General features: G+C 41.2%; 1 protein-coding gene across 16 annotated transcripts in view; it reads right to left on the reverse strand.

Moving 5' to 3' along the window:
- The window catches only part of RMDN2 (regulator of microtubule dynamics 2), a 103924-nt gene that overhangs the window by 9905 nt on the left and 72733 nt on the right, over positions 1-21286 (reverse strand). For 10 of the 16 annotated variants that reach the window (XM_017340818.3, XM_017340815.3, XM_017340816.3 and 7 more), the window contains 3 exons: positions 20406-20459; positions 20234-20314; positions 7095-7144 (listed from right to left, as the gene is read on the reverse strand). In XM_017340818.3, the coding sequence (XP_017196307.2) occupies positions 7095-7144; positions 20234-20314; positions 20406-20459 (185 nt within the window). Of the gene's footprint in view, positions 1-786; positions 5033-7094; positions 7145-20233; positions 20315-20405; positions 20460-21286 lie in introns of those variants that run through there. The other 6 variants (XM_070069233.1, XM_070069230.1, XM_070069235.1 and 3 more) reach the window with 2 other exon arrangements.

A 21286-nucleotide genomic window follows, 5' to 3' on the forward strand; every position in this document is an offset into this window, starting at 1 on the left:
TTATCTCAATAAACACCAGTTTGACAAAATTGAATATCCATTCCATTAAAAACTCATCCCATTCACTTATTTGTTTTGGTAGAACTTTAAAAACTGATTCTAAAACTCACACAGAAATGCAAAGGGCTTAGACTAGCCAAAACAAATTTTAAAAAGGACATAGTTGGAGGATTAACACTACCTGATTTCTACACTATAAAGCTACTGTAATCAACACAGTATTGTTTTGGCATTAAGGTCGATAAACAGATCAGTGTAAAAATAGAGAGCCCAGAAATAGACCCACATGTATACGGAAAATTAATTTTTTGACTAAAGTATGAAAGCATTTTAAAAAATGAGTCATTTTAACAGATGGTGCTGAAGTAATCAGACATCCAAACAACAGTAAAAATGAAATTCAAATCATACATCAAACTATATACAAAATTCAAACACCCCAATTTAAATAACGTATAAAATATTTGAATAGCCACTTCACCATAAGTGAATGACAAATAAGATGCTCAGCATTATTTGTCAGTAGGGACACACAAGTGAAAACCTTAATCAGATCTCACTACATGCCTACTGCAGGGGCCAAAATGAAGACTGACAGTATCAACTGTTGTTAACAAGGAAGAGCAAGCGGCACTCACTACGGGTGAGAATGCAAAATAGTAGAACCACTTTGGAAAACAGTTTGACAGCTTTTTTTTGAAATCGTAGACATATAGCTACCATACTTTTTACTCATAGGTATTTATCTAAGAAAAGTGAAATATGTGTTCATTCAAAGACTTCACATGAAGGTTCATAGAAGATTTATTTTTCAAAGTAAAATACTGCGAACAGTTCAAATATCCAACCATAGGTGAGTAGAGAAACAAACTGGTATATCCATGTAATACAACACTATTCAGCAACAAGAAGGAACGTTTATTAGTACATGCCATGGAACGGATGAATTCCCAAATGATCATGTTGAGTAAAAGAAGTCAGAAAAATGTACATGGTAAATAATTTGATTTATATAAAATTAAGAAATATGCGATCCATAATGACAGAAAGCACTGGGAGGAGTGTACAGAATCACAGAGAGAGATTAAAAAGGGGCCATGAAGAAGCTTTGAGGTGAGGAAAATTGACTGCAGTGATGGTTTCATGGATATACACATGTCACAATCAATCAAATTACACACTTTAAATATATGCAGTTATTTGTCAGTCAATTATATTTAATACAATATATATTTTCTAAAAGCCAAAACTTACAATTTGGTTCTAGGAAGCTAAAGCAAAATACAGGTTGAGAGTTCCAAAACTCTCAGAACTTCAAGATACTAACTTTACTTGGTTCTAAAATGTACCGTGTATTAAGTGTGAAATAAGCTATTATTATCAAGTGTCCAAGCACCAGATCACAACACCCATAATGAAGCGCTCCCCAACTCACACAGACCATGTAGACAAGTCTTTAAAATCAGGCTTCACCACCTCTTTTCTTTCTCTTTCCTCATCTTGGCAAGGGGGTGGGGTATTAGAAGATTGGATATATGAAGAAAGATACACAATAGTTGTTGAAAATTTATGAATTGAAACTAGACAACGTATACTAATATCCAAAAAACCCTAAGATTATTATTTGTTTTTCTCCTTACTTTTCTTACCATTAGTCTCTAGTTTTATTGTGTAAAGTTTAAAAAATTTATTTGAAAGGCAGAGTTACAGAGAAAGAGGGAGAGAGGGGGATAGGGTCCTCTTCTACTTTTAAATCCCTCTTACTTTTTTCCCTTTCCTTTTTTATTTTTGCTCTCCTACTGTCTCTTACTCTCCAAATCCCCAACTCCTTGGTTGCTGGTGAGATTGTGCAGTTGCTCCCAGCACTACATGGACCCTAGAGTAATCTGTGCAAGTTCACATTCCTTGCTCACTGTGTTAGGCGTGTATTTACTATCCCATGCTTCAGCCCCTTTATCTATAAAAGGTACAATAAGAAACATTCCTTCCTCCCAGGGTTGTTGTGATGACGAAATGAGTTAGCATAGGAAAAGTACTTAGAATAGGCATACATCGCGTAAGTATTAACATTCTCAGAGCCCCTATTCCATGCCAGGCACACTGGATTCCAGCCAACTAAATGTGAATAGCCCTAGGCTCAAAGAAGAATGCAGAAGACATGAGATTCCAAAACTCAGTCCTGGTTAATCCAGCACAGTTCTCTAATCTTGACCATGGTCTTTATAAATCAGGGCTAAACTCTTTATTGGTAGAGCTCAGCATTGTGGTGTAGCAGATTAAGCTACTGCCTTTGACGCTGGCAACCCATATGAGTTCTGGTTTGAGTCTCGGCAGTTCTGCTTCTGATCCAGCTCCCTGCTACTGCACTTTGGAAAGCAGGGGAGGAGGGCGCAGGTGCATGGGCCCTTGCCACGCACATGGGAGACCTGGAGTTCCAGGCTCCTGGCTCCAGCCTGGGCCAGCCCTAGCTATTGTGGCCATTTGAGAAGTGAGTCAGTGGAAGGAAGATATCTGTTTCTCCTTTTCGCTCTGTAATCCTGACTTTCAAATAAATAATCTTTGAAAATCTATTTATTGGTAAAATGAGAAGTCTGTTTGGTGTAGAGGGTTGTCTTTATAGTCCATCTTTTGTTTCTTTATGATTGGAAAGTATAAAATATTACCAAATGATAAGCTTCCCCCTCCTACAAATTTTTGTCACACTTGAGAAGTGGCATGGATTTTGAGGAAGATAACATTGAAATTATATGGACAGCACACTGGCTAAAATTTTAGTGAAACATTGTCACCTCTTAAATCTCTTATGAAAAACTGTACTATACTTTGATTTTTCTGAAAATAAGTATATTCAGAGTTCTGGATCAGAACTATCCATTTCTAAAACCATACAATGGGATTCAAAATGTTCATGCAAAATGGAATTCAAAGATTAAAATAAAAAAAGGTTTCTTATGTAAATTACATCAAATTCAAGACATGTTTGTAAGTTACACTACCCACTTAGTCTGTCCCTAAAGAACTGAGGATCCTGGGGTTTTAATCATGTCAACACAGTCTTTTTAAAATATATATTATTAATTAAAGAAAAATGAGTGCCCTTTAAAGATTTTTTAAGGTTAGGAAGTACAAAGATGTCTGAGGGGGCTAAATTAAGACTGTAAAGTGGATGCCTAGTGGTTTCCCAACAAAACTCTGGCAAGATTGCCCTTGTCTGAGAGGAGCGAGCAGAAGTACTGTTGTAGTGGAGTCATCTCTGATGAAGCTTCCCTGAGCATTTTTCCGCTAAAGCTCTGGCTAACTTTTTCAAAACAGTCTCCTAATAAGTCTGTGTTATTGTTCTCCTTGGACCTTCAAAAAGTCAACAAGAAAATGCTTTGAGTATACCAAAAAAACTGTTGCCATGACCTTTGCTCTGTACTGACAGACTTTCATTTTGATGGGACCACTTCTACCTCTTGGTAGCCATTGCTTTGCTTGTGCTTTGTCTTCAAGATCATACTGGTAAAGCCATGTTTCTTCTCTTTTACTGCTTTGAAGAAATGCTGCATGATCTTAATTGTGCTTATGTAAAAGTTTCATCAAAAGCTCTGCTCTTCTCCGTAGCTGATCTGGGTACAACAGTTTGGCATCCATTGAATGCAAAGTTTGCTCCACTTTAATTTTTCCACTAGAATTGTGTAAGATGAACCAATTGAGATGTCTATACATTGGCAAATGACTCTGCTGTTAACTGTCAGACCCCTTCAATCAGGACATGAACAAAATTAATTTTTTTCTGGCAAATGGATGTGGATGGTCTGCCACTGCAGGCTTTATCTTCAACGTCATCCTGTTCCTTCTGCTTTATTTTGGTTCAAAGAAAAGTGACATGGTCTCACCTGGATTTTAACCTTCTAGCTACTAGTTCTAAAAAAGGGTTTATTTATTCATTCAAAAGGCAGAGTAATAGGGGATGGAGCACAGAGACACATAAGGAGAGATCTTCCATCTGCTGGTTCACTCCCAAATGGCTGCAACAGCCAGGGCTGGGCCAGGCTGAATAGAGGAGCCAGGAACTCCATCCACGAGTTCCTTGGTGGCAGGGACCCAAGCATCTGGGCTATTTTCTGCTGCCTTGCTGCCTTCCTAGCTACATAAGCTAGAAAGGAAGTGGAGCAGCTGGGACTCAAACTGGTACTCTAACACAGGATGTTGGCTTTGCAAATGGTAGCTTAACCCACTGCACCACAATGCTGGCCCCATTTCTTGTTTTTCATTTACAAGCTGCTTTCTTTGGGGGCATTGACCCTATAACCTTTTTGTAAAGCATCAATAACTTCACCGTTCTTCATCAATAATTTCACCGTTTGGTGTTTGCTCTTGCTTCCATTTTAGCAGATTTCCTCTTGTTCTGCTGAGGCTCTTTTAAAATTTTATTTATTTGAGAGAGAGAGAGGAAGGGGGGGGAGGGAGAGAGAGAGAGAGAGAGAGAATGTTTTCATCTGCTGGTTCACTCCTTAAATGTTTATAATTACTGAGGCTGGGACCTGATAAAAGCCAAGACATGGGAATTCAACCCAGATCTCCCACATGGGTGGCAGGGATCCAGTTACTTGAACAATCACTTGCTAATTTCCAGGTTGTGCATTGGCATGAAGCTGGAGTCAGGAGTGAAGCTGGGACTCAAACCCAAGCATTCCAGTACAGGATGTGGCAGCTTAACCACCACCTCAATCACCCATCCAGGGGCTCTTTTCAAATTGATGTCTTTTCCTTCTTAGGTACTGAAACTAGGCCCTGTTCAGACATGCTCTAAAACTTAGTATGAGTTTATTTTTGGTGCAAACATTTTCAAATCCATGCATCGTTTTTTTCATAATATGTATTTTCCATGAGCTTTGTGAAGACCCCTCCTACATGAAATCTCTTGAGAGGTTAACAGTCTGTGTACTTCATCTGTGAGGCCATTAGCTTGGTCTTAGCGACCCAGCAGGAGAAACTCTCATTTCAGGAACAGTCTGCAGCTATTCTGTCTTCTCCAAGGTCAAGCAGCCTGAGTAGTAAGTGAAATAACCAAAGACAATTAGTAGGAGTCCTCATGGCTCACTTTGTGTGAAACTCCCTGGAATAAGTATAATATTCTACATATAATGCTGCTGTCATTCAAGAAAAATACTTGACTTTTACAAAGCACTGAGATTTAATGTAAAAAATTTTAGTTGGCCTCATCACACATAGCTTCTTTGATTATAAGATTTGGTGAGAACTACAATGTAACTAGGTATGACTGAGCATACAACAGCAAGGCTTTCATGCTCATTTAGAAGTGTATTATGAGGGTGTGTGGAGTTTCCTCACTTAATATCCTATTTGAGAAACTGCCAATGGGTCAGAAAATACTAGTCCTCTAGAGATTGAATTACGAATATTATACTTCTGCTGGGTCAAATCCTGATTCAGAAACTGCCACAGGGATGATCAATCAGTGGACACCAACTTGTCTATTGAAGAAATACTGACTACAGGGACAAACAGGAATTTGTTAAAATGGCTATTTATTAGACCTTGGGTCATGCTCTAATTGTGAGTTCTAAGTCTTCCTGTTATCCATCAGCCATATTCCTTGATATTCCTCATAATTCCTACAGGAAGTCTTTGTACTGCTCTCTGTTGGAATGGCTTGTTACCAACCGAGGCTACAACATGGTTGATTCTATGTCATCTGTTACCAGGTGGAGTTACTTGTCTCAAACTGCACATTCATTTAGCTGTTTAGAGCCAGACAGAAATATCCATGAGCAAACTTGCAAGACTCTCACTTCAGCTAGCCGGTGGTTTCAGTGTTGGAGCAACTGGCAGAGGTAAGGTGGTAACTAGTTAGACTGATTCAGTATTTCAACTGGTCATTATAAAAGACAAGAGGGAGGAAATGGCTCGGTTTGATTAACCAATGTCCATAGGTCAGGTTTGAAATATTGAGTGCACTGAAATACTGAGTGTGTGCAAGTGTGTGTGTGTGTGTGTGTGCCTGCATGTGTGCCCCGTATGTGGGATAGCAAAGAGGAAATTCAAGTTTTATTCTGATTTTCAAGATGAGGTAGTTAAAGGATAACAGGGAATCTATATAGAACATTGCTAGCTAAGCTCATTTAAAAATTATTTATTAATTCAGAATTGGGAAATATTAAAAAACAAAACAAAGCTTTAAGAAGTATAAATGAATGGCTACAATTTTAGTTTATTTCCTGCTGGATGATTTTCTGGGCATCTTTTCATGTAGTTGAGATGATAGTTATGCACTATTTTGTTTTGTATTCACATTAAAGCTGCTTTATAATAACTTTTAGTGTCAAAATATCCTATCATCATATTCTAATGTGGCTAACATTGTTAAGCATTGTGATATGTTATTATGAAAATTTATACACAAATTATATGCACTTTTTTAGGATTTTTTCATTGAAATGAAATGCTAAGATTAAAGAGTTAATATATTTTTAAGGTTTTAGATACACTGTCCCAAATGTTTGAGCCAAAACATTGCCATTTCATGGCAATATTGTGGCACTGAATGTTTCTTGAAAGAAGGAAAAACCTTGCTGATTTGACAGAGAAAGTGTTTTATTATAGCTTTATTCACATTCTGTGATTACTATTTGTAATTCTTTTTGTTTTTCCTCTTCTGCTCATACTTTGTTCATGTCCTTTGCTTATATTTTCTATTTTTCAACCAATTAGTGAAATTGTTTTGTTTGATAAAGTCTCCACTAACATAATAAAATACTCACTAGATTTCATTGTTTGGATTGATTTAAATATTTTATTTAAAGAAATGTTCTGAAGGCTCTAATTTATTGATAGGAAAAATATAATGCATACATATTTATAGGTGATTTTATACTGATATTATAGCAAATAGATTCTCCAAATAACATGATTGATTTTGTAGTGCTACTAGTGGGATGCATTCTGCAGAAATGTACTTTTACCTTCAAATCTGAGCACATTACCCTTACATCAGAAGAAAAAAACTGAGATAATAAAACACAGCTTTGATTAGTTTAAATTTTAGTAGACCACATCTGATCTGTTGAAGAGTAAGTTCTTTTATTTACCTCTTCAAGGAAGCCATTAATTTTTTCACTTCTTTCTGTGTTACTTTATCCTATAAAGAAAACACAAACACACAATGAAACTTCACACATTTATCCTGCTACTCTGGGTACTTTGAAATAGACGTCTGTGGAGTGCAGGCGTATTTTTTTTTTTTTTGAAAGGCCATTACAAAGTAAACACAGATTTCTTTGGCGTAGGCCACGATCCACACCTATGAAAATATGGGTAACGTGGGGGGCTGTCTCCAGGCTCTGCCCTCCTGGGTCGGGAGTGGTGGGCTTCTGGAAGGAGACAGTGAAGCAGACACAGTGGCTCCACAATCACAACATGTGAAGACGTCCTAGCCCCAGCAGCAGGATTGGAAGAAACCTGGACGATGCAAACATCTGAGCTGAGACAGCACACTTTCTAACCTTCTGTGAAAGTCAGGTGATTGTGGGGCATTCCCAGGTCAACTTCAGTGTGCAGGAACAGGGTTCATCCTCCTGAATTTTACTATGGAACAATGCTAGATGGATCCTTCCTGTAGATATTTTGCATAGGTTTTCACACTTTGCTGCCTGGACTCTGGTAGAGAAATCCTCTTCCTTCACTACATGGCCCCTTTGCTTGCATCAACTGGGAAGTCACATATGATATTTAGAGCTAAGATTCCCAGGTAGACCAGATGACTGATGTTCTCCAATCTCTTTGTATGTTCCCCTTTGAGAGGGGCCAGCAGGGCCCAGTCTTCCTGAGTTCACAGCTAAGTTCTCAAAGGTCATCATTTCCAAGGGTTGCAGCCACCATCTGTCTTTTTCTGATTTCTTAACCAAGGACAATACTAGCAACAAGCCAAAAAAAAAAAAAAAAAGCATAACCTAAATAGATGGACCCTCAAGTGAACCCACATTTTTAGAAAGATTTATTTACTTGAAAGGCAGAGTTAGAGAAAGATAGAGAGACAGAGAAATCTTCCATGTGCTGGTTCACTCCTCAAGTGGCCCCAACAGCCAGAACTGAGCCAGGCCAAAGTTAGGTAGGAGCCAGGAGCTTCAACGGGGTCTCATATGTGAGTGGCAGGGGCCCAAGCACTTGGGCCATTTCCTGTGGATTTTTTGCTTTTTAAAATATTTATTTATATGAAAGGCAGAATTAGAGAGAGAGAGCGAGAGCGAGCAAGCTTCCATCCCCTGGGAGCTAGATGGTAAGTGGAGCAGCTGGGACTTGAACCAGTGCTCATAAGGGATGTTGGCACTGCAGGCAGCAGCTTTGCATGCTATGCCATAGCGCCCGCCCCATTTCCTGCTGCTTTTCCCAAGCCATTAACAAGGAGCTGGACCATAAGCGGAGCAGCAAGACTCAACTCAGTGCCCATATGGGATGCCAGCATTGCAGGCTATGCCACAATGCAGGTGCCCAACTGACCCCACATTGATACTGAGGTTGGTGTCACCACACTCTGGAGCTCAGAGCTGTTTTCTCTTTTCTGTAAAAAGGCCAGGGATCTCTATTTTTAATAAGCAAGTCTTACAGACTCAAATGACTGGCTTCAAATCCTAGTTTCTGTAGACTTGAGCAAAAACACCCCATACTTGTAATACAAACAAAGAAAGATATTCTATTTCCTCCCTTCATTCAAACACACACATTCAAAAATCCAGATTTAGTTCACCTAAAGTATTAGAAAACATACTTTGGGAAATACATCAACGCTCCTTTCTAAAAAGTTTGGGTGAATGAAGGAGAGATTTACTGGGGACGGGCATTGTGTTGTAACAGGTTAAGCTACCTCCTGCAACACTGGCGTCCCTTATTAGTGCAGGTCTGAGTTGCAGTCCTAGCTACTCTGCTTTGATTCGGCTTCCTCTTAATGCAGCAGAAGACACTACAAGTAGCTGGGGCTCTGCCACCCATGAGTGAGATCAGGACCAAGTTCCAAGCTTGTTGTGGCCATTTGGGGCATGAACCAGAGGATGGAAGACTCTCTCTCTCTCTCTTTCTGACTCTTTGCAACTCTGCCTTTCAAATAAACACACAAATCTCAAAAAAAAAAAAAAAAAAAAAAGCAGAACAAAGAAACATTATATACTGGGAAATCTCAAGAAATAATACATTGAAAAATTTATTTATGTAATTTCAGTTTATTTGAAAGGGAGGGAAGGCGGGAGGTTGGGAGGGAGGAAGAGAGAGGCAGTAGTGGAGTTGGGCCAGGCCAAAGCTAGGAGCCAGGAACTCAGTACCTAGGTCTCCCATGTGGGTGACAGGGACTCAGGTGCATGAACCATCACCTGCTACCTCCCCAGGTGCATGTTAGCAGGAAGCTGGAGCAGGGAGTGAAGCCAGGACTCAAATCCAGACACTGTGATGAGGGATGTGGGCATCCCAAGCAGTATCTTAACAACAGAGCAAAATGTCCACTCTAAGAAACAACACACTTTGAATGCAAGTGACAAGAAGATAGGGCCAACAGAGTAGAAATAGGAGGCTGTAAAATGCAGTAACATTCCCTTCCTGCAACTCATGAAAATGTCTGTTTAGATGGCGGGAAAATCTGCCCCTCCTATAACTGCCTTTTTAATTTTCTTTAAAAGTTTATAAGGAAGAAGCAGCTCTCCAGGCATGGAGAGTGAGTGAGCCCACAAGAACTAAATTTAAACCAGAAATAAACAGGCAAATAAGAAGTTCTGACAAAAGAGCCAGCATTACTGATTTCAGCAAGTGAAATCCTCTGGCCTGCAGTCTTTCTATTATCAGGAAGGCAGGGTGAACGCTTATATCCAAATTATATGTTAGAAACAAATCGGAGAACAAGTGTCTTAATTCAGACGATCAAATGTGACGTCTGAAGTAGGAAAGAACATTTAAAGCAGGATGAGGATTTTCTTTCTAACAGAAGCTACCCATGAGGGTGCTGATTCTCACCGTAGACAACACGGAAACACGTCTCCGGACTTTACCCAACAGGTCATTCAAAGATAATGTGAAGAAAGACTGTTAGCTTTCAGGGCTCCCAGAGCCCACTTCTTGTTGTGGGTGTTTCTGGTACATTGGATTTATGATCCTATAGGAGTCTGCCTGTCTTAGAAGGGTGATTTTTGTCACTTCAAAAATATTACAGTAAATTTAAAATATAGGGTGTTAAAAGAGATTAGTGCATCCTTCACCGTAAAACAAAATATTACATAATGCTTTTGCTATCTGAGCTTTCTCGGGAGACTCCAAGTCACGATCGTGGAGACTGCCTCCAGGCAAACCACTCTGAGTTTGCTGATGAAGTCATCATTTTACGCAGCAATCATTCTCACACTGTCTAACACACAGGGACGACTCCTTTTATTTAGAAAGAAAGGAAAGTTTCCCAGGATCTGCGATGACCTCGTAGGGTCAAGAAGAGTCCACGTGAATAATTAAAGACTGTGCTTTCAAATCCTGGCAACGCAGTGCTGCGCGCACACCTGCATCTGGGCTCCAGAGACCAAATGGCTGACACTCCCAATAGCGAGGAGCTGAGTGACGGGCCTGCAGTTCGCTGGCAGGGCAGAGGACAGGTCCACGATGACTGTCATGCAGGGCAGAAGTGACAAATGCCACAAGAAAGAAGCCCATGTGGTACACAGACTCACAGGAGGGAGCGGGGACCAATGGCTCTGTTGTCTTCAGTGTAATCAGTGGTGCTGCGAGACACTTTGGAAATGAATGAACTAACCCCACCGAGACGGGACGCACTACCTACAGCTCACTCCATCCTAGTTTCCTCATTGAGAAAGAAATTAAACATTCCTGGCAGTACCTTCACCATGCGAAGAAAATGACTAAAAATACGAGTGGAGATATCACTGAGAACAAAGATGCTGGGGCAACACGTGCTCGTGTTGCTTTGCTAACTGCAGAAATCCTTCCACAATGTCCAACTTCCTGAGTTACACTCATTTCCAGTCCCATACATCAGCACTAGCCACACTGTTTTTGTATTTGGATGGTTCCAGTGTTCTGATTCTTTCTACCGGTTCTCTTGACTGCTTATTTTATGCCAGGCAGCAGAGTCAGAACTAGGTATAGAGCGGTAAATGCAAGAGAGCACTCTGCTACCCTCACGGAACAAACACCCAGATAACTACAATCACAACCTCGCTAGACGACACGAGGAAAAGCACGAGAGGTTTTCTCGCGAAGGGCTATCACGGAAGTGCTTCCTGAGGATGGGAGGGCATAAAGCTGGTGGAAGAATGGAGGGCCTGGGAGAGTGCTTTAGGAAGGAGGGACAGCACGTTCGGAGGGTGCAGGGCAGGAAGGAACAGGTACGGAGGAGGCGAGTGAGGGTGCCACGAGCTCAAGAGACCGGGAGGAGCTCCATCAGTGCTCTGAAGGGGAAGCTGCATCTGGACACAGAGAGGTGTCAGCAGGAAAGTGACATGCTGAGGGTTATGTTCACTCCGCAGTATTAGCTGCTACTGGAAGGCTGCGAGGAGAGCAGCCACCGGGCTTTCCCAGTCCCAAGTTCCCCTGAAAGCAGAGGAGCAGCAATGGAGAGACATAGCACACGGGTGGAGCAAAGCCTGTTTAAAAGAGGACTGCCTGGAGGATGGCCCAGGTGCTTGGACCCTGTACCCATGTGGGAGACCAGGAGGAGGCGCCTGGCTCCTGGCTTTGGATCAGCGCAGCTCTGAAAGTGGCGGCCATTGGGGAGTGAATCAATGGATGGAAAACCTTTCTCTCTTGTTTTTTCCTCTCACTGTCTGTAACTCTACCTCTCAAATAAATAAATAAATAAGTGGACTGCCAAGCACTTGGTGACTGGGTGGAGGTGTGGATTGGGCCGGGGCGGGGGCAGTATGAAGGATGATTTCCAGGTTGCCCAGTTGGGTCGATACAAGTGCCATCTACTTAGAGGGGAGGTGGAGGAAGAAAGATGCCACTGCCTGATGCTAATTAAGTTTAGGACTCAGAGTTACATGTCTGACAGACACCCAGGGGCTGATGTCACAGCAAGAAGTTGGCTAATCAGACCTCGTGCTAAGAAGAGAGATCTAGAGACACAAATCTGAAGGCCTCTGGCATGTGGTTAGGATGTGAAGCTATGGGGGACAGCTCTGGGGTGTGGGAGGAGGGGAGGTTAGCATGTGAAGCTACGGAGGACAGCTCTGGGGTGTGGGAGGGGGGGAGGTTAGCATGTGAAGCTTTGGAGGACAGCTCTGGGGTGTGGGAGGAGGGGAGGTTAGCATGTGAAGCTATGGGGGACAGCTCTGGGGTGTGGGAGGAGGGGAGGTTAGCATGTGAAGCTATGGAGGACAGCTCTGGAGTGTTGGGGGGGGAGGTTAGCATGTGAAGCTTTGGAGGACAGCTCTGGAGTGTGGGAGGAGGGGAGGTTAGCATGTGAAGCTACGGAGGACAGCTCTGGGGTGTGGGAGGAGGGGAGGTGTGACGAGAGGAGGAAGGAGGAGAGAAGACAAGACTTACGGACAAGGACAAAACCCTGAGGCTCACCAATATTTAGCCCTGCTATGACAATCCTAAATTTCTTGCCTGAACATTTGCACATCAGACCAGGTAATAGTCTTCATTATCATATTGTATTTTAATCTTACATTCTAAAAAGAATGCACAGACACTCAGCTTAAAATGATTGTACATAACCCAAACTAATATCATTCAGGAGAGATGTGAAAGATAATCAGGTGCCTATTACCAACATGGGACAAGCAACAAAGGGATGAAATCGATTTCCTGTTGAAAAAGATGACTCAAAACTCTGTCCTCTGGAGAAGACTGATGCTGAGACTGTGCTGTACCACACCTGTTTTTAGCTGCTGGAAAGAACCGAGGGAGTCAAGTCGGAGGACAGTCAGCCCTATTGGAAATTCTGAACATCCAGAAGATACACATCTGCAGCCCAAGACCTTGTTCATGGGGTTCAGGACAGACCGATCAACCCTCTTTAGAGATACAAGAATCTGAAGTCCCTTGGCAGAACTTGTTCACTTCTCCATTTCAGTCATTTCCTGTCACTGCCCTGCACACTCCTGCTGCTCCCGACAAACAAAGCTTTGCTTTCCCACTCCCGTCCCTCTGCCCGTGACCTGTGATGTGCCTGCCCACACCTGAACAGCAGACAGATCTTTCAAATTCCAACTCTCATGCCACCTGGTTCTGTCTGGGAGCAGACAACTTCCGCCTCCTAAATTTCTGTAACCAAACACTTGTACCTCTCTTAGCTCTTCTTGCCTTTACGCTGAGCTCGAGTCAGCCGGCTGTACTCCGACATGGTTTTCCTCCAGGCTTTACATGCCTAGAGGGCAGTGGGAAAGTCTTATTCACACTGCAGATCACAACAGAGGCTGGATATGTACTGACTGCTTCAGCACAGAAGAGGAGTGCTTTTCCTAAGGCCTTTGTTTTCTGCTATGTTTTACAGGACGATAATGTGTGGTGGTATGAAAAGGGAGCTGGAAAACATTTGCTTTTGTCCTTTTGTTCCTACCGGAGCACAGACTGAACAGTTAAGTGTGGAATGTCTAAAGCTCACAGCATACCCAGAATCCCACACTGCTGAATAAAAGGACAAGAGGCAATCAAACAGTTCCTTTTATTTTTTTTAAATAGCAGGTGTCTCAAAACCAAGAAAATGTTAAGATATTTTTAATCTTTCACTTTTTAATCATGACCTTGGCAAATAACACCCTGCTATGGGCTGGGTGAGCAAGCCCTTGGACATTCACATTGCTGTACACTTGACTACCATTCTAGCTCATTTGCTTCCTGCATTGTTTAATCACTGCCTCCCCAGGATGATGCTCCCCTCCTCTTTCTCAACGGGGCTTGTCCCATTCTCTGCTGTATTACACCTAACAAGCATCAGGATATTTGTGTGTCCTGTGAAGATTCAAGGGGTCTTCTGGTGACAGGTCATCTTACACAGATATAGCAAAATTTTAAACTTCACAGTGCATGCAGAAATCTAAGTCAAAATAGTTTAGTATAAAAGAAAGCTGCATCATAGAATCAGAGAGTAGAGATTCCAAGATGGCAGAATACAGAAAGGGCAGACTGCTCTAGTCTAGAGGAAAATAGTAAAATAAATAGATAGATAGATAGATAGATAGATAGATAGATAGATAATTAGAGAAAGTGAATCCTCAGGGGAGAGCTGGAGGGAAAACTGCAGTGGAGATTCTATGGAAGGAGGAGAGATGCTGTGGATCTGTGTGGAAGGTGCAGGTGCACAGCAATTGGAATGGACACAACTCACGACCCCAGCAACCCAGAGCCAGAGAGAGCACCAGCTTTGGAGAGCAAGGTGAGGTCATTGGCCCATGCCACTGGTGATATAGCCAGAGGGAGAGCCAAGTGTACTACATTGTCTTTGAGTCTAGTCTGGAGCCCTGAGGGGAACATGGTGCCTGTAACCCAACTTAAAAAGGGGCATGTCTCCCCCCCCCCCGCCCCAATGGCACAAAGCAACTGGTTGAAAGAGGGCAGATGCCATTTTGGACATAAGTAGGTAGCAACTGCATCAGTTCTTGTGTGCGCCCCAGCAACTGGCAGGGACAAGCCATCATCTTGCCAGTGGATGTGTGCATCTGGCAATGGGGGAGGGGGTGGGGAAGGGAGAAGGAGTCATTCCCATTCTGATGTCAATACTGGTTGCAGAGACCTTGGTACATGCCTTGCAACTGGTGGGGGTTATTGTGCGTGTGTGTGATCCAGGGACTTTACCAGAGGGCAAAATCCACATTCCCCACTGATTCTGAGTCTGGATGGGAGAATTAACAGGGGGTTGGGCAGCCACATGTGACTGTAAGGTGCCCTCACCCTGACAATGTATCACAGGCTCTGGGGATCAAACTGCCTCGGTGGAGCACGCACACCGAGCTGGCTCCGGGGACACCTCAGCCTCTCTGTGGACAGGACAGGCTAGTGGGGTGGAGTGGATCCTTTGCAACCCATGACTGAAGGAGCCTTGTGTGCTGAGATGTGGAGACTCTGTAACTGCATGACAGGCCCGGAGAGCTGGATCTCTGGGCAGCTGTGCAGCTCCACACTCTCAGGGCTCCCTGAATGCCTGGGGTGGGTTACTGTAGCGAGATGTGAGCTCACATTGAGGACTGTGCAGATCCTTTGTGCAGTTCATGGGGAGTGAGGATGAGTACTGCACCCACTGAGGGCTAACACCTGGGCACTGATCACCTTGGAAGAGAGGAAGAGCAATGGACAGATCAACCACAGAAAACCAGCAAGAAAACCACAAAGTTAACTGACACTACAGACCAAATGGACCTAAAGGATATCTACAGAAGTTTTCCTTTTACAGTTTCAGAGTACACATTCTTCTCACCAATGCATGGACCTTTCTCTAGGCTAGACCACATGCTAGGCCATAGGCAACTCTCAGCAAATTAAAGAACAAATTGAAATCATACCATGCATCTTCTCTGACCATAATGGAATATAGCTGGAAATCAACAACTCAAGAATCTCTAGAACATATGCAAACACAGAGAAACTGAACAACATGCTCCTGAATGAACAGTGGGTCACTGAAGAAATCAAAATAGAAATCAAAAATTTTCTGGAAATGAAGGAAGGTGACAATACAACATATCAAAATTTATAGGATACAGCAAAAGCAGTGTTAAGAACAAAGTTTATAGCAATTGGTGACTGTATCTAGAAATTGGAAAGGCACCAAATAAATGAGCTTTCAATGCATCTCATGGACCTAGAAAAACAACAGCAAACCAAACTGGAACTAGTGGGGAAAAGAAATAATTAAAATTAGAGAATAAATAAATAAAATTGAAACAAAAACTAAAAAAAATACAAATGATCAGCAAAATGAAGAGTTTTTTTTTTTTTTTTTGCAAAAATTAACAAAACTGACAAATCAGTGGCCCAAGTAACCAAAAACAAAACAGGGAGAAAACACAAATCAATAAAATTAGAGATAAAAAAAGGAAATCTAACAACAGATACCAAAGAGATAAAAGAATCATCAGGAATTACTACAAAGAGCTGTATGTCAACAAATCAGGAAACCTAGAAGAAATGGATAGATTCCTGGACACATAAAACCTACCTAAATTGGGTCATGAAGACTTAGAAAGCCTAAACAGACCAATAACCAGCACAGAGATTGAATCAGTAATAAAGACCCTCCAAACAAAAAAAGCCCAGTACCAGATGGCTTCACTGCTGAATTCTACCAGATATTTAAAGACCTAATTCCAATTCTTCTCAAGCTATTCAAAAACAATTTAAAGGGTGGGAATCACCCAAACTCCATCTATGAAGCCAGCATCACCTTAATTCCCAAATCTTAATAAGATACAACAGAGAACTATGGACCAATTTCCCTGATGCTCATAGATGCAAAAATCATCATCAAAATATTAGCTAATCAAATCCAACAACACATCAGAAAGATTATTTACCCAAACCAAATGGGATTTATCGCTGGTATGCAGGGATGGTTCAACATTCACAAATCAATGTGATACATCACAATAAATTGAAGAACAAAAACGATATGATTATCTCAATAGATGCAGAGAAAGCATTTGATAAAATACAACATCTTTTCATAATGAAAACTTCAAACAAACTGGGTATAGAAGGAACATTCCTCAATACAATCCAAGCAATCTATGACAAACTCATGGCCAGCATCTTACTGAATGAGGAAATGTTGGAAAGATTCCCACTAAATTCTGAAGTCTGACATGGACATCCATTCTCAACATTGCTATTCAATATAGTCCTGGAAGTTTTAGCCACAGCCATTGGGCAAGAAAAAAAAAATTAAAGGGATACAAATTGGGAAGGAAGAAGTCAAATTATCCCTATTTGCTGATGACATGATTCTTTTTTTTTTAATTTATTTGACAGGTAGAGTTATAGACAGTGAGAGAGAGAGAGAGAGAGAGAGAGAGAGAGAGAGAGGTCTTCCTTCCACTGGCTCACCCCCCAATTGGCCGCTATGGCCCGTGCTGCACTGATCCAAAGTCAGGAGCCAGGTGCTTTTTCCTGGTCTCCCATGTGGGTGCAGGGGCCCAAGCACTTAGGCCATCCTCCACTGCACTCCCAGGCCACAGCAAAGAGCTGGACTGGAAGAGGAGCAACCGGGACTAGAACCTGGCACCCATATGGGATGCTGGTGCCGCAGGTGGAGGATTAACCAAGTGAGCCACGGTGCTGGCCCCTGATGACATGATTCTATATACAGGAGAACCAAAAAAAAAAAAAAAAAAAAAAACCTATACTAAGAGACTATTGGAATTCATACAGAATTTTGCAAAGTGGCAAGATATAAAATTAACACACAAAAATCCATAGCTTTTGAATACACAGATAATGCCATGGCTGAGAAAGCTCTTCTGTTCTTCTAAGTCAATCCCATTCACAATAGCTACAAAAAGCTGAACACTTTGAAATAAATTTAACCAAAGATGTCAAAGATCTCTATGATGCAAATTACAAAACATTAAAGAAATAAGTAGAATGTCGCTCCCCCTCTTCGTGGAGGAACGACACTAAACCCTGCCTAGGCTTCATATCCGAGTCACGGCACCATTATGTCGCTCCCCGTCTTCGTGGGGGAACGACACAGGACCCTGCGCTGTTCTTTTGTCTGCTCGGCCCTCCCCGGGTTTGCTGCTGGTTCTTCCCGGGTTGGCTACTATCCCTTCCACCTCCGTGGAAGGGCAGTTCCCCCTGGCCGCATTCCCCACTTCCGCAGGGGAGCGGCACACCGCCGGCCGGTTCTCTCGGGGGCTGCACGGGTTCCCTTAGATGTTCCCCATAGATGTTTCTGGTGCATGCCGTCTCTCTCCTCCTTTATAGTCCTCCTCCGCCAATCCCAACTCGGCTGAGTACGCTGCTCTCCAATCAGGAGCAAGTCCTACAGTTAATTGGTTGAACTGGAGGCAGCTGTGCGGAAGCTGTTTACTTCTCTCCCAGCGCCATATTGTGGGAGAGCAGATGCATAGAATAAGTCCTAATTCGAGTAACTTAGTCTAGTCCGGATTGCTCCCCACAGTAGAAGAAGACACAAAAAATGGAAAAATCTTCCAGGTTCATTGATTGGAAGAATTAATATCATCCGAATGTCCATATTACCATAAGCAATTTACAGATTCAATGCAATACCAATCAAAACACCAAGGACATTCTTGGATCTAAAAAAAAAGATGCTAAAATTCATATGGAAACAAAAGAGACCCTGAATAGCTAATGCCATTTTATAGAACAAAAACAAAGCTAGAGGTATCACAATACCAGATCTGAAGAATATTATAGGACAGTTATAATCAAAACAGACTGGTACTGGCACAAAAACAGATGGATAGATCAATGGAACAGAATATAAACTCCAGAAATCAATCCATGCATCTGAAATCAACTTACCTTTGAAAAGGAGCTAAAATCAATCCCTCAAACAAGGACCGTCTCTTCAATAAATTATGCTGGGAAAACTAGATCTCCATGTGCAGAAGTATGAAACAAGACTCCACCTTACACCTTCACAAAAGTCCACTAAAAATGGATCAAAGACCTAAATCTATGACCTGATATTAACAAATTATTAAAGAATATTGGTGGAAACTCTGGAAGAAATGGCATAGGCCAAGAGTTCTTGGAAAAAAACCTGAAAGCACAGGCAATTAAAGGAAAATTGACAAATGGGACTATATGAAGCTGAGAAGTTTCTGCACTGCAAAAGAAACACTCAGCAAAGTGAAGAAGCAATGGATAGAATGGGAGAAATAATTTGTAAACTATGCAATGATAAAGGATTAATTTACAGAATCTACAAAGAGCTCAAGAAATTCAAAAACAAAGGAAACAATCCAGTTAAGTAATGGGCAAAGGACTTGAACAGGCATTTTTCAAAAGAGGGAATTCAAATGGCCAACAGACATTTGAAAAAATGTACAAGATCACTATCCTATAGGGAAACGCAAATCAAAACCACAATGAGGTTTCACTTCACCCCTGTTAGTGGCTGTCATACAGAACAAAAAATGCTGATGAAGATATGGGGAAAAGGTACTCTAATCCACTGTTGGTGGGAATGTAAACTGGTACAGCCACTGTGTAAGACAGTGTAGAGATACCTCAGAAATCTGAATACAGACTTATCATGTTACCTGGCCATCTCATCCTGGGAATCTACTCAAAGGAAATTAAATCAGCATATGAAAGAGTTATCTGTACCCCCATGTTTATTGAAGCTTAATTCATAATAGGTAAGATATGGAATGAACTTATATGTCCATCAACTGATGATAAAGAAATTATAGGATAGATACACTATGGAATACTACACAGTGGTTAAAAGAAAAGAAATCCTGTCTTTTGCAACAAAATGAATCCAACTAGAAACATTATACTTAGTGAAATAAGCCAGTCCCAAAAAGATAAATACCATATGTTCTCCCTGATCTGTGGTAACAGAGTACCTAAAATGTAATTTATAGGAGTGAAATGGACATTTTGATATTCAGTGATTTTTTTACAGCCCTTGTGTCTTCTGTTGAGGAACAGTGTTTTTCTTTTCATCCTATTTGCTTAACTCTTTACTTAGTGTAGGGCAATTTTATGAGTATAAAGGTAATAGAAAATAATCTTTGTAAAAATTTAAAAATGAGCATAGGAGAGGAAGGAGGCAGAAGGGTGAGAGCGTGGGTAGGCAGGTGGGTAGGGAGAAAAGTATCACTATGTTTCTGAAGTTGTATATAGAAATACATGAAATTTGTATAACAAATGAAATTTTTTAAAAAGTAAAAAAAATAAAAAAACTTCAAAAAGAAGCAAGAGTAGAGTGTGGTCCCCAAAGCCTGGGGGTGGAGGAAACAGGGAGATGTAGTCAAAGCTGTAAGATGAGGAAGTTCTGGAGATCGAACGTACGTCATGGTGACTGTAGCTAATAATACTGGATTGTTCACTTGCAGTTTTCTAAGACATTTCATAATATATACATCTATCAAAAATATCATGTTACATATAATTTACATATTGCTTATAACCAATTATGCTTCAATAAAGCTGGAAAAATTTTTAAAAAAGAGTAAAAAAATTTATTAGAGAAAGAAGACTCCCAACTGTTTGTGTTGGAGGCCTGAAGGGTGCTGATGAAAGCACTCGTTACGCTAGGACCTACCTCTTTTGTAACACTAGGAAGCAGTAGTGCCAAATCACAGAACTTCAAAGCATCCTGGTTTTGGTCAAGATCAATATAACACTAGAAATTAAAAAAAAAAATTCGATGTTAAATGTAATCACATTTTAATGTGTTGGATTCAAAGTGATCTTAAAACAATGGTCTTTATTACCTTTGCCAAGTGCATGTAATTGGATGTAGAGAAACCAGGGTGTAGTTCTTCAGCCTGATTTATGAGAAAACAGACAAGAATATAACAGGGCAAAATTAAAGCAACATTAATCACAAGTAAAGAGGATATATTTCAAAAAAGTAAGTATTACCAACCAAATCACCCTGAGAATGTAGCTTAGTTGGTTCACATTTGAATCATTTTATCAGCTTAAGTATCTTTTTGATGGAAATATAACATTTCAATTTAGCCATTATCATTAAATTAATATGGTCATAAAGCTTCTAAAACAATGAGATACTTCAAGGTTTTAAGATTTCTTTATATAATCAATTTCTGCACTCCTCCTTCTCTTTCTCTTTTTTCTTCTTCCATTTCAAGAACAAAAGCAACTGGTGATAAACTCCCTGGGGACAAATCCTATACACTTCGTAGTCTGTTTAGGAAATGAGAGTAGAGCAAGACTTGAACTCAACAGCAAGCATCTTCCACAAGGTTACTATCCGATTTCTTATGAGCTGAACACACTGCATATATGAATAAGCGTCTGAAGTGCCTCAAGCCAAGTGCTCTTGAAGCAAAGACAGGTCCTTAAAATAATCCATCTAAGTGCTGGATTTCATGAGTATGCTGAAGGTACTTCATCCTTCATCTACTGGTCACAGAAGTGCCAGTTCCTTTTCTTTGTTTCTGGGAAATAAGCATTCTTTCCGGCTTACGGTATTGCTGTGAAGGGACTCCTCCTAGAACCTAAGTCAGCCTTTGCTTCAGAGCCAGCTTCTGCGGTGGTGAAGGCCAAGGCTTGACCTCAGTCCCCACCTCAGAGGGTTGCAGAACCCAGGAGAAGAGGGATACTTTTAAAAAGTTACAAAAATACACTT

The sequence above is a fragment of the Oryctolagus cuniculus genome, chromosome 2 (assembly GCF_964237555.1).
Source record: "Oryctolagus cuniculus chromosome 2, mOryCun1.1, whole genome shotgun sequence".
NCBI classification, from domain to species: Eukaryota; Metazoa; Chordata; class Mammalia; order Lagomorpha; family Leporidae; genus Oryctolagus; species Oryctolagus cuniculus.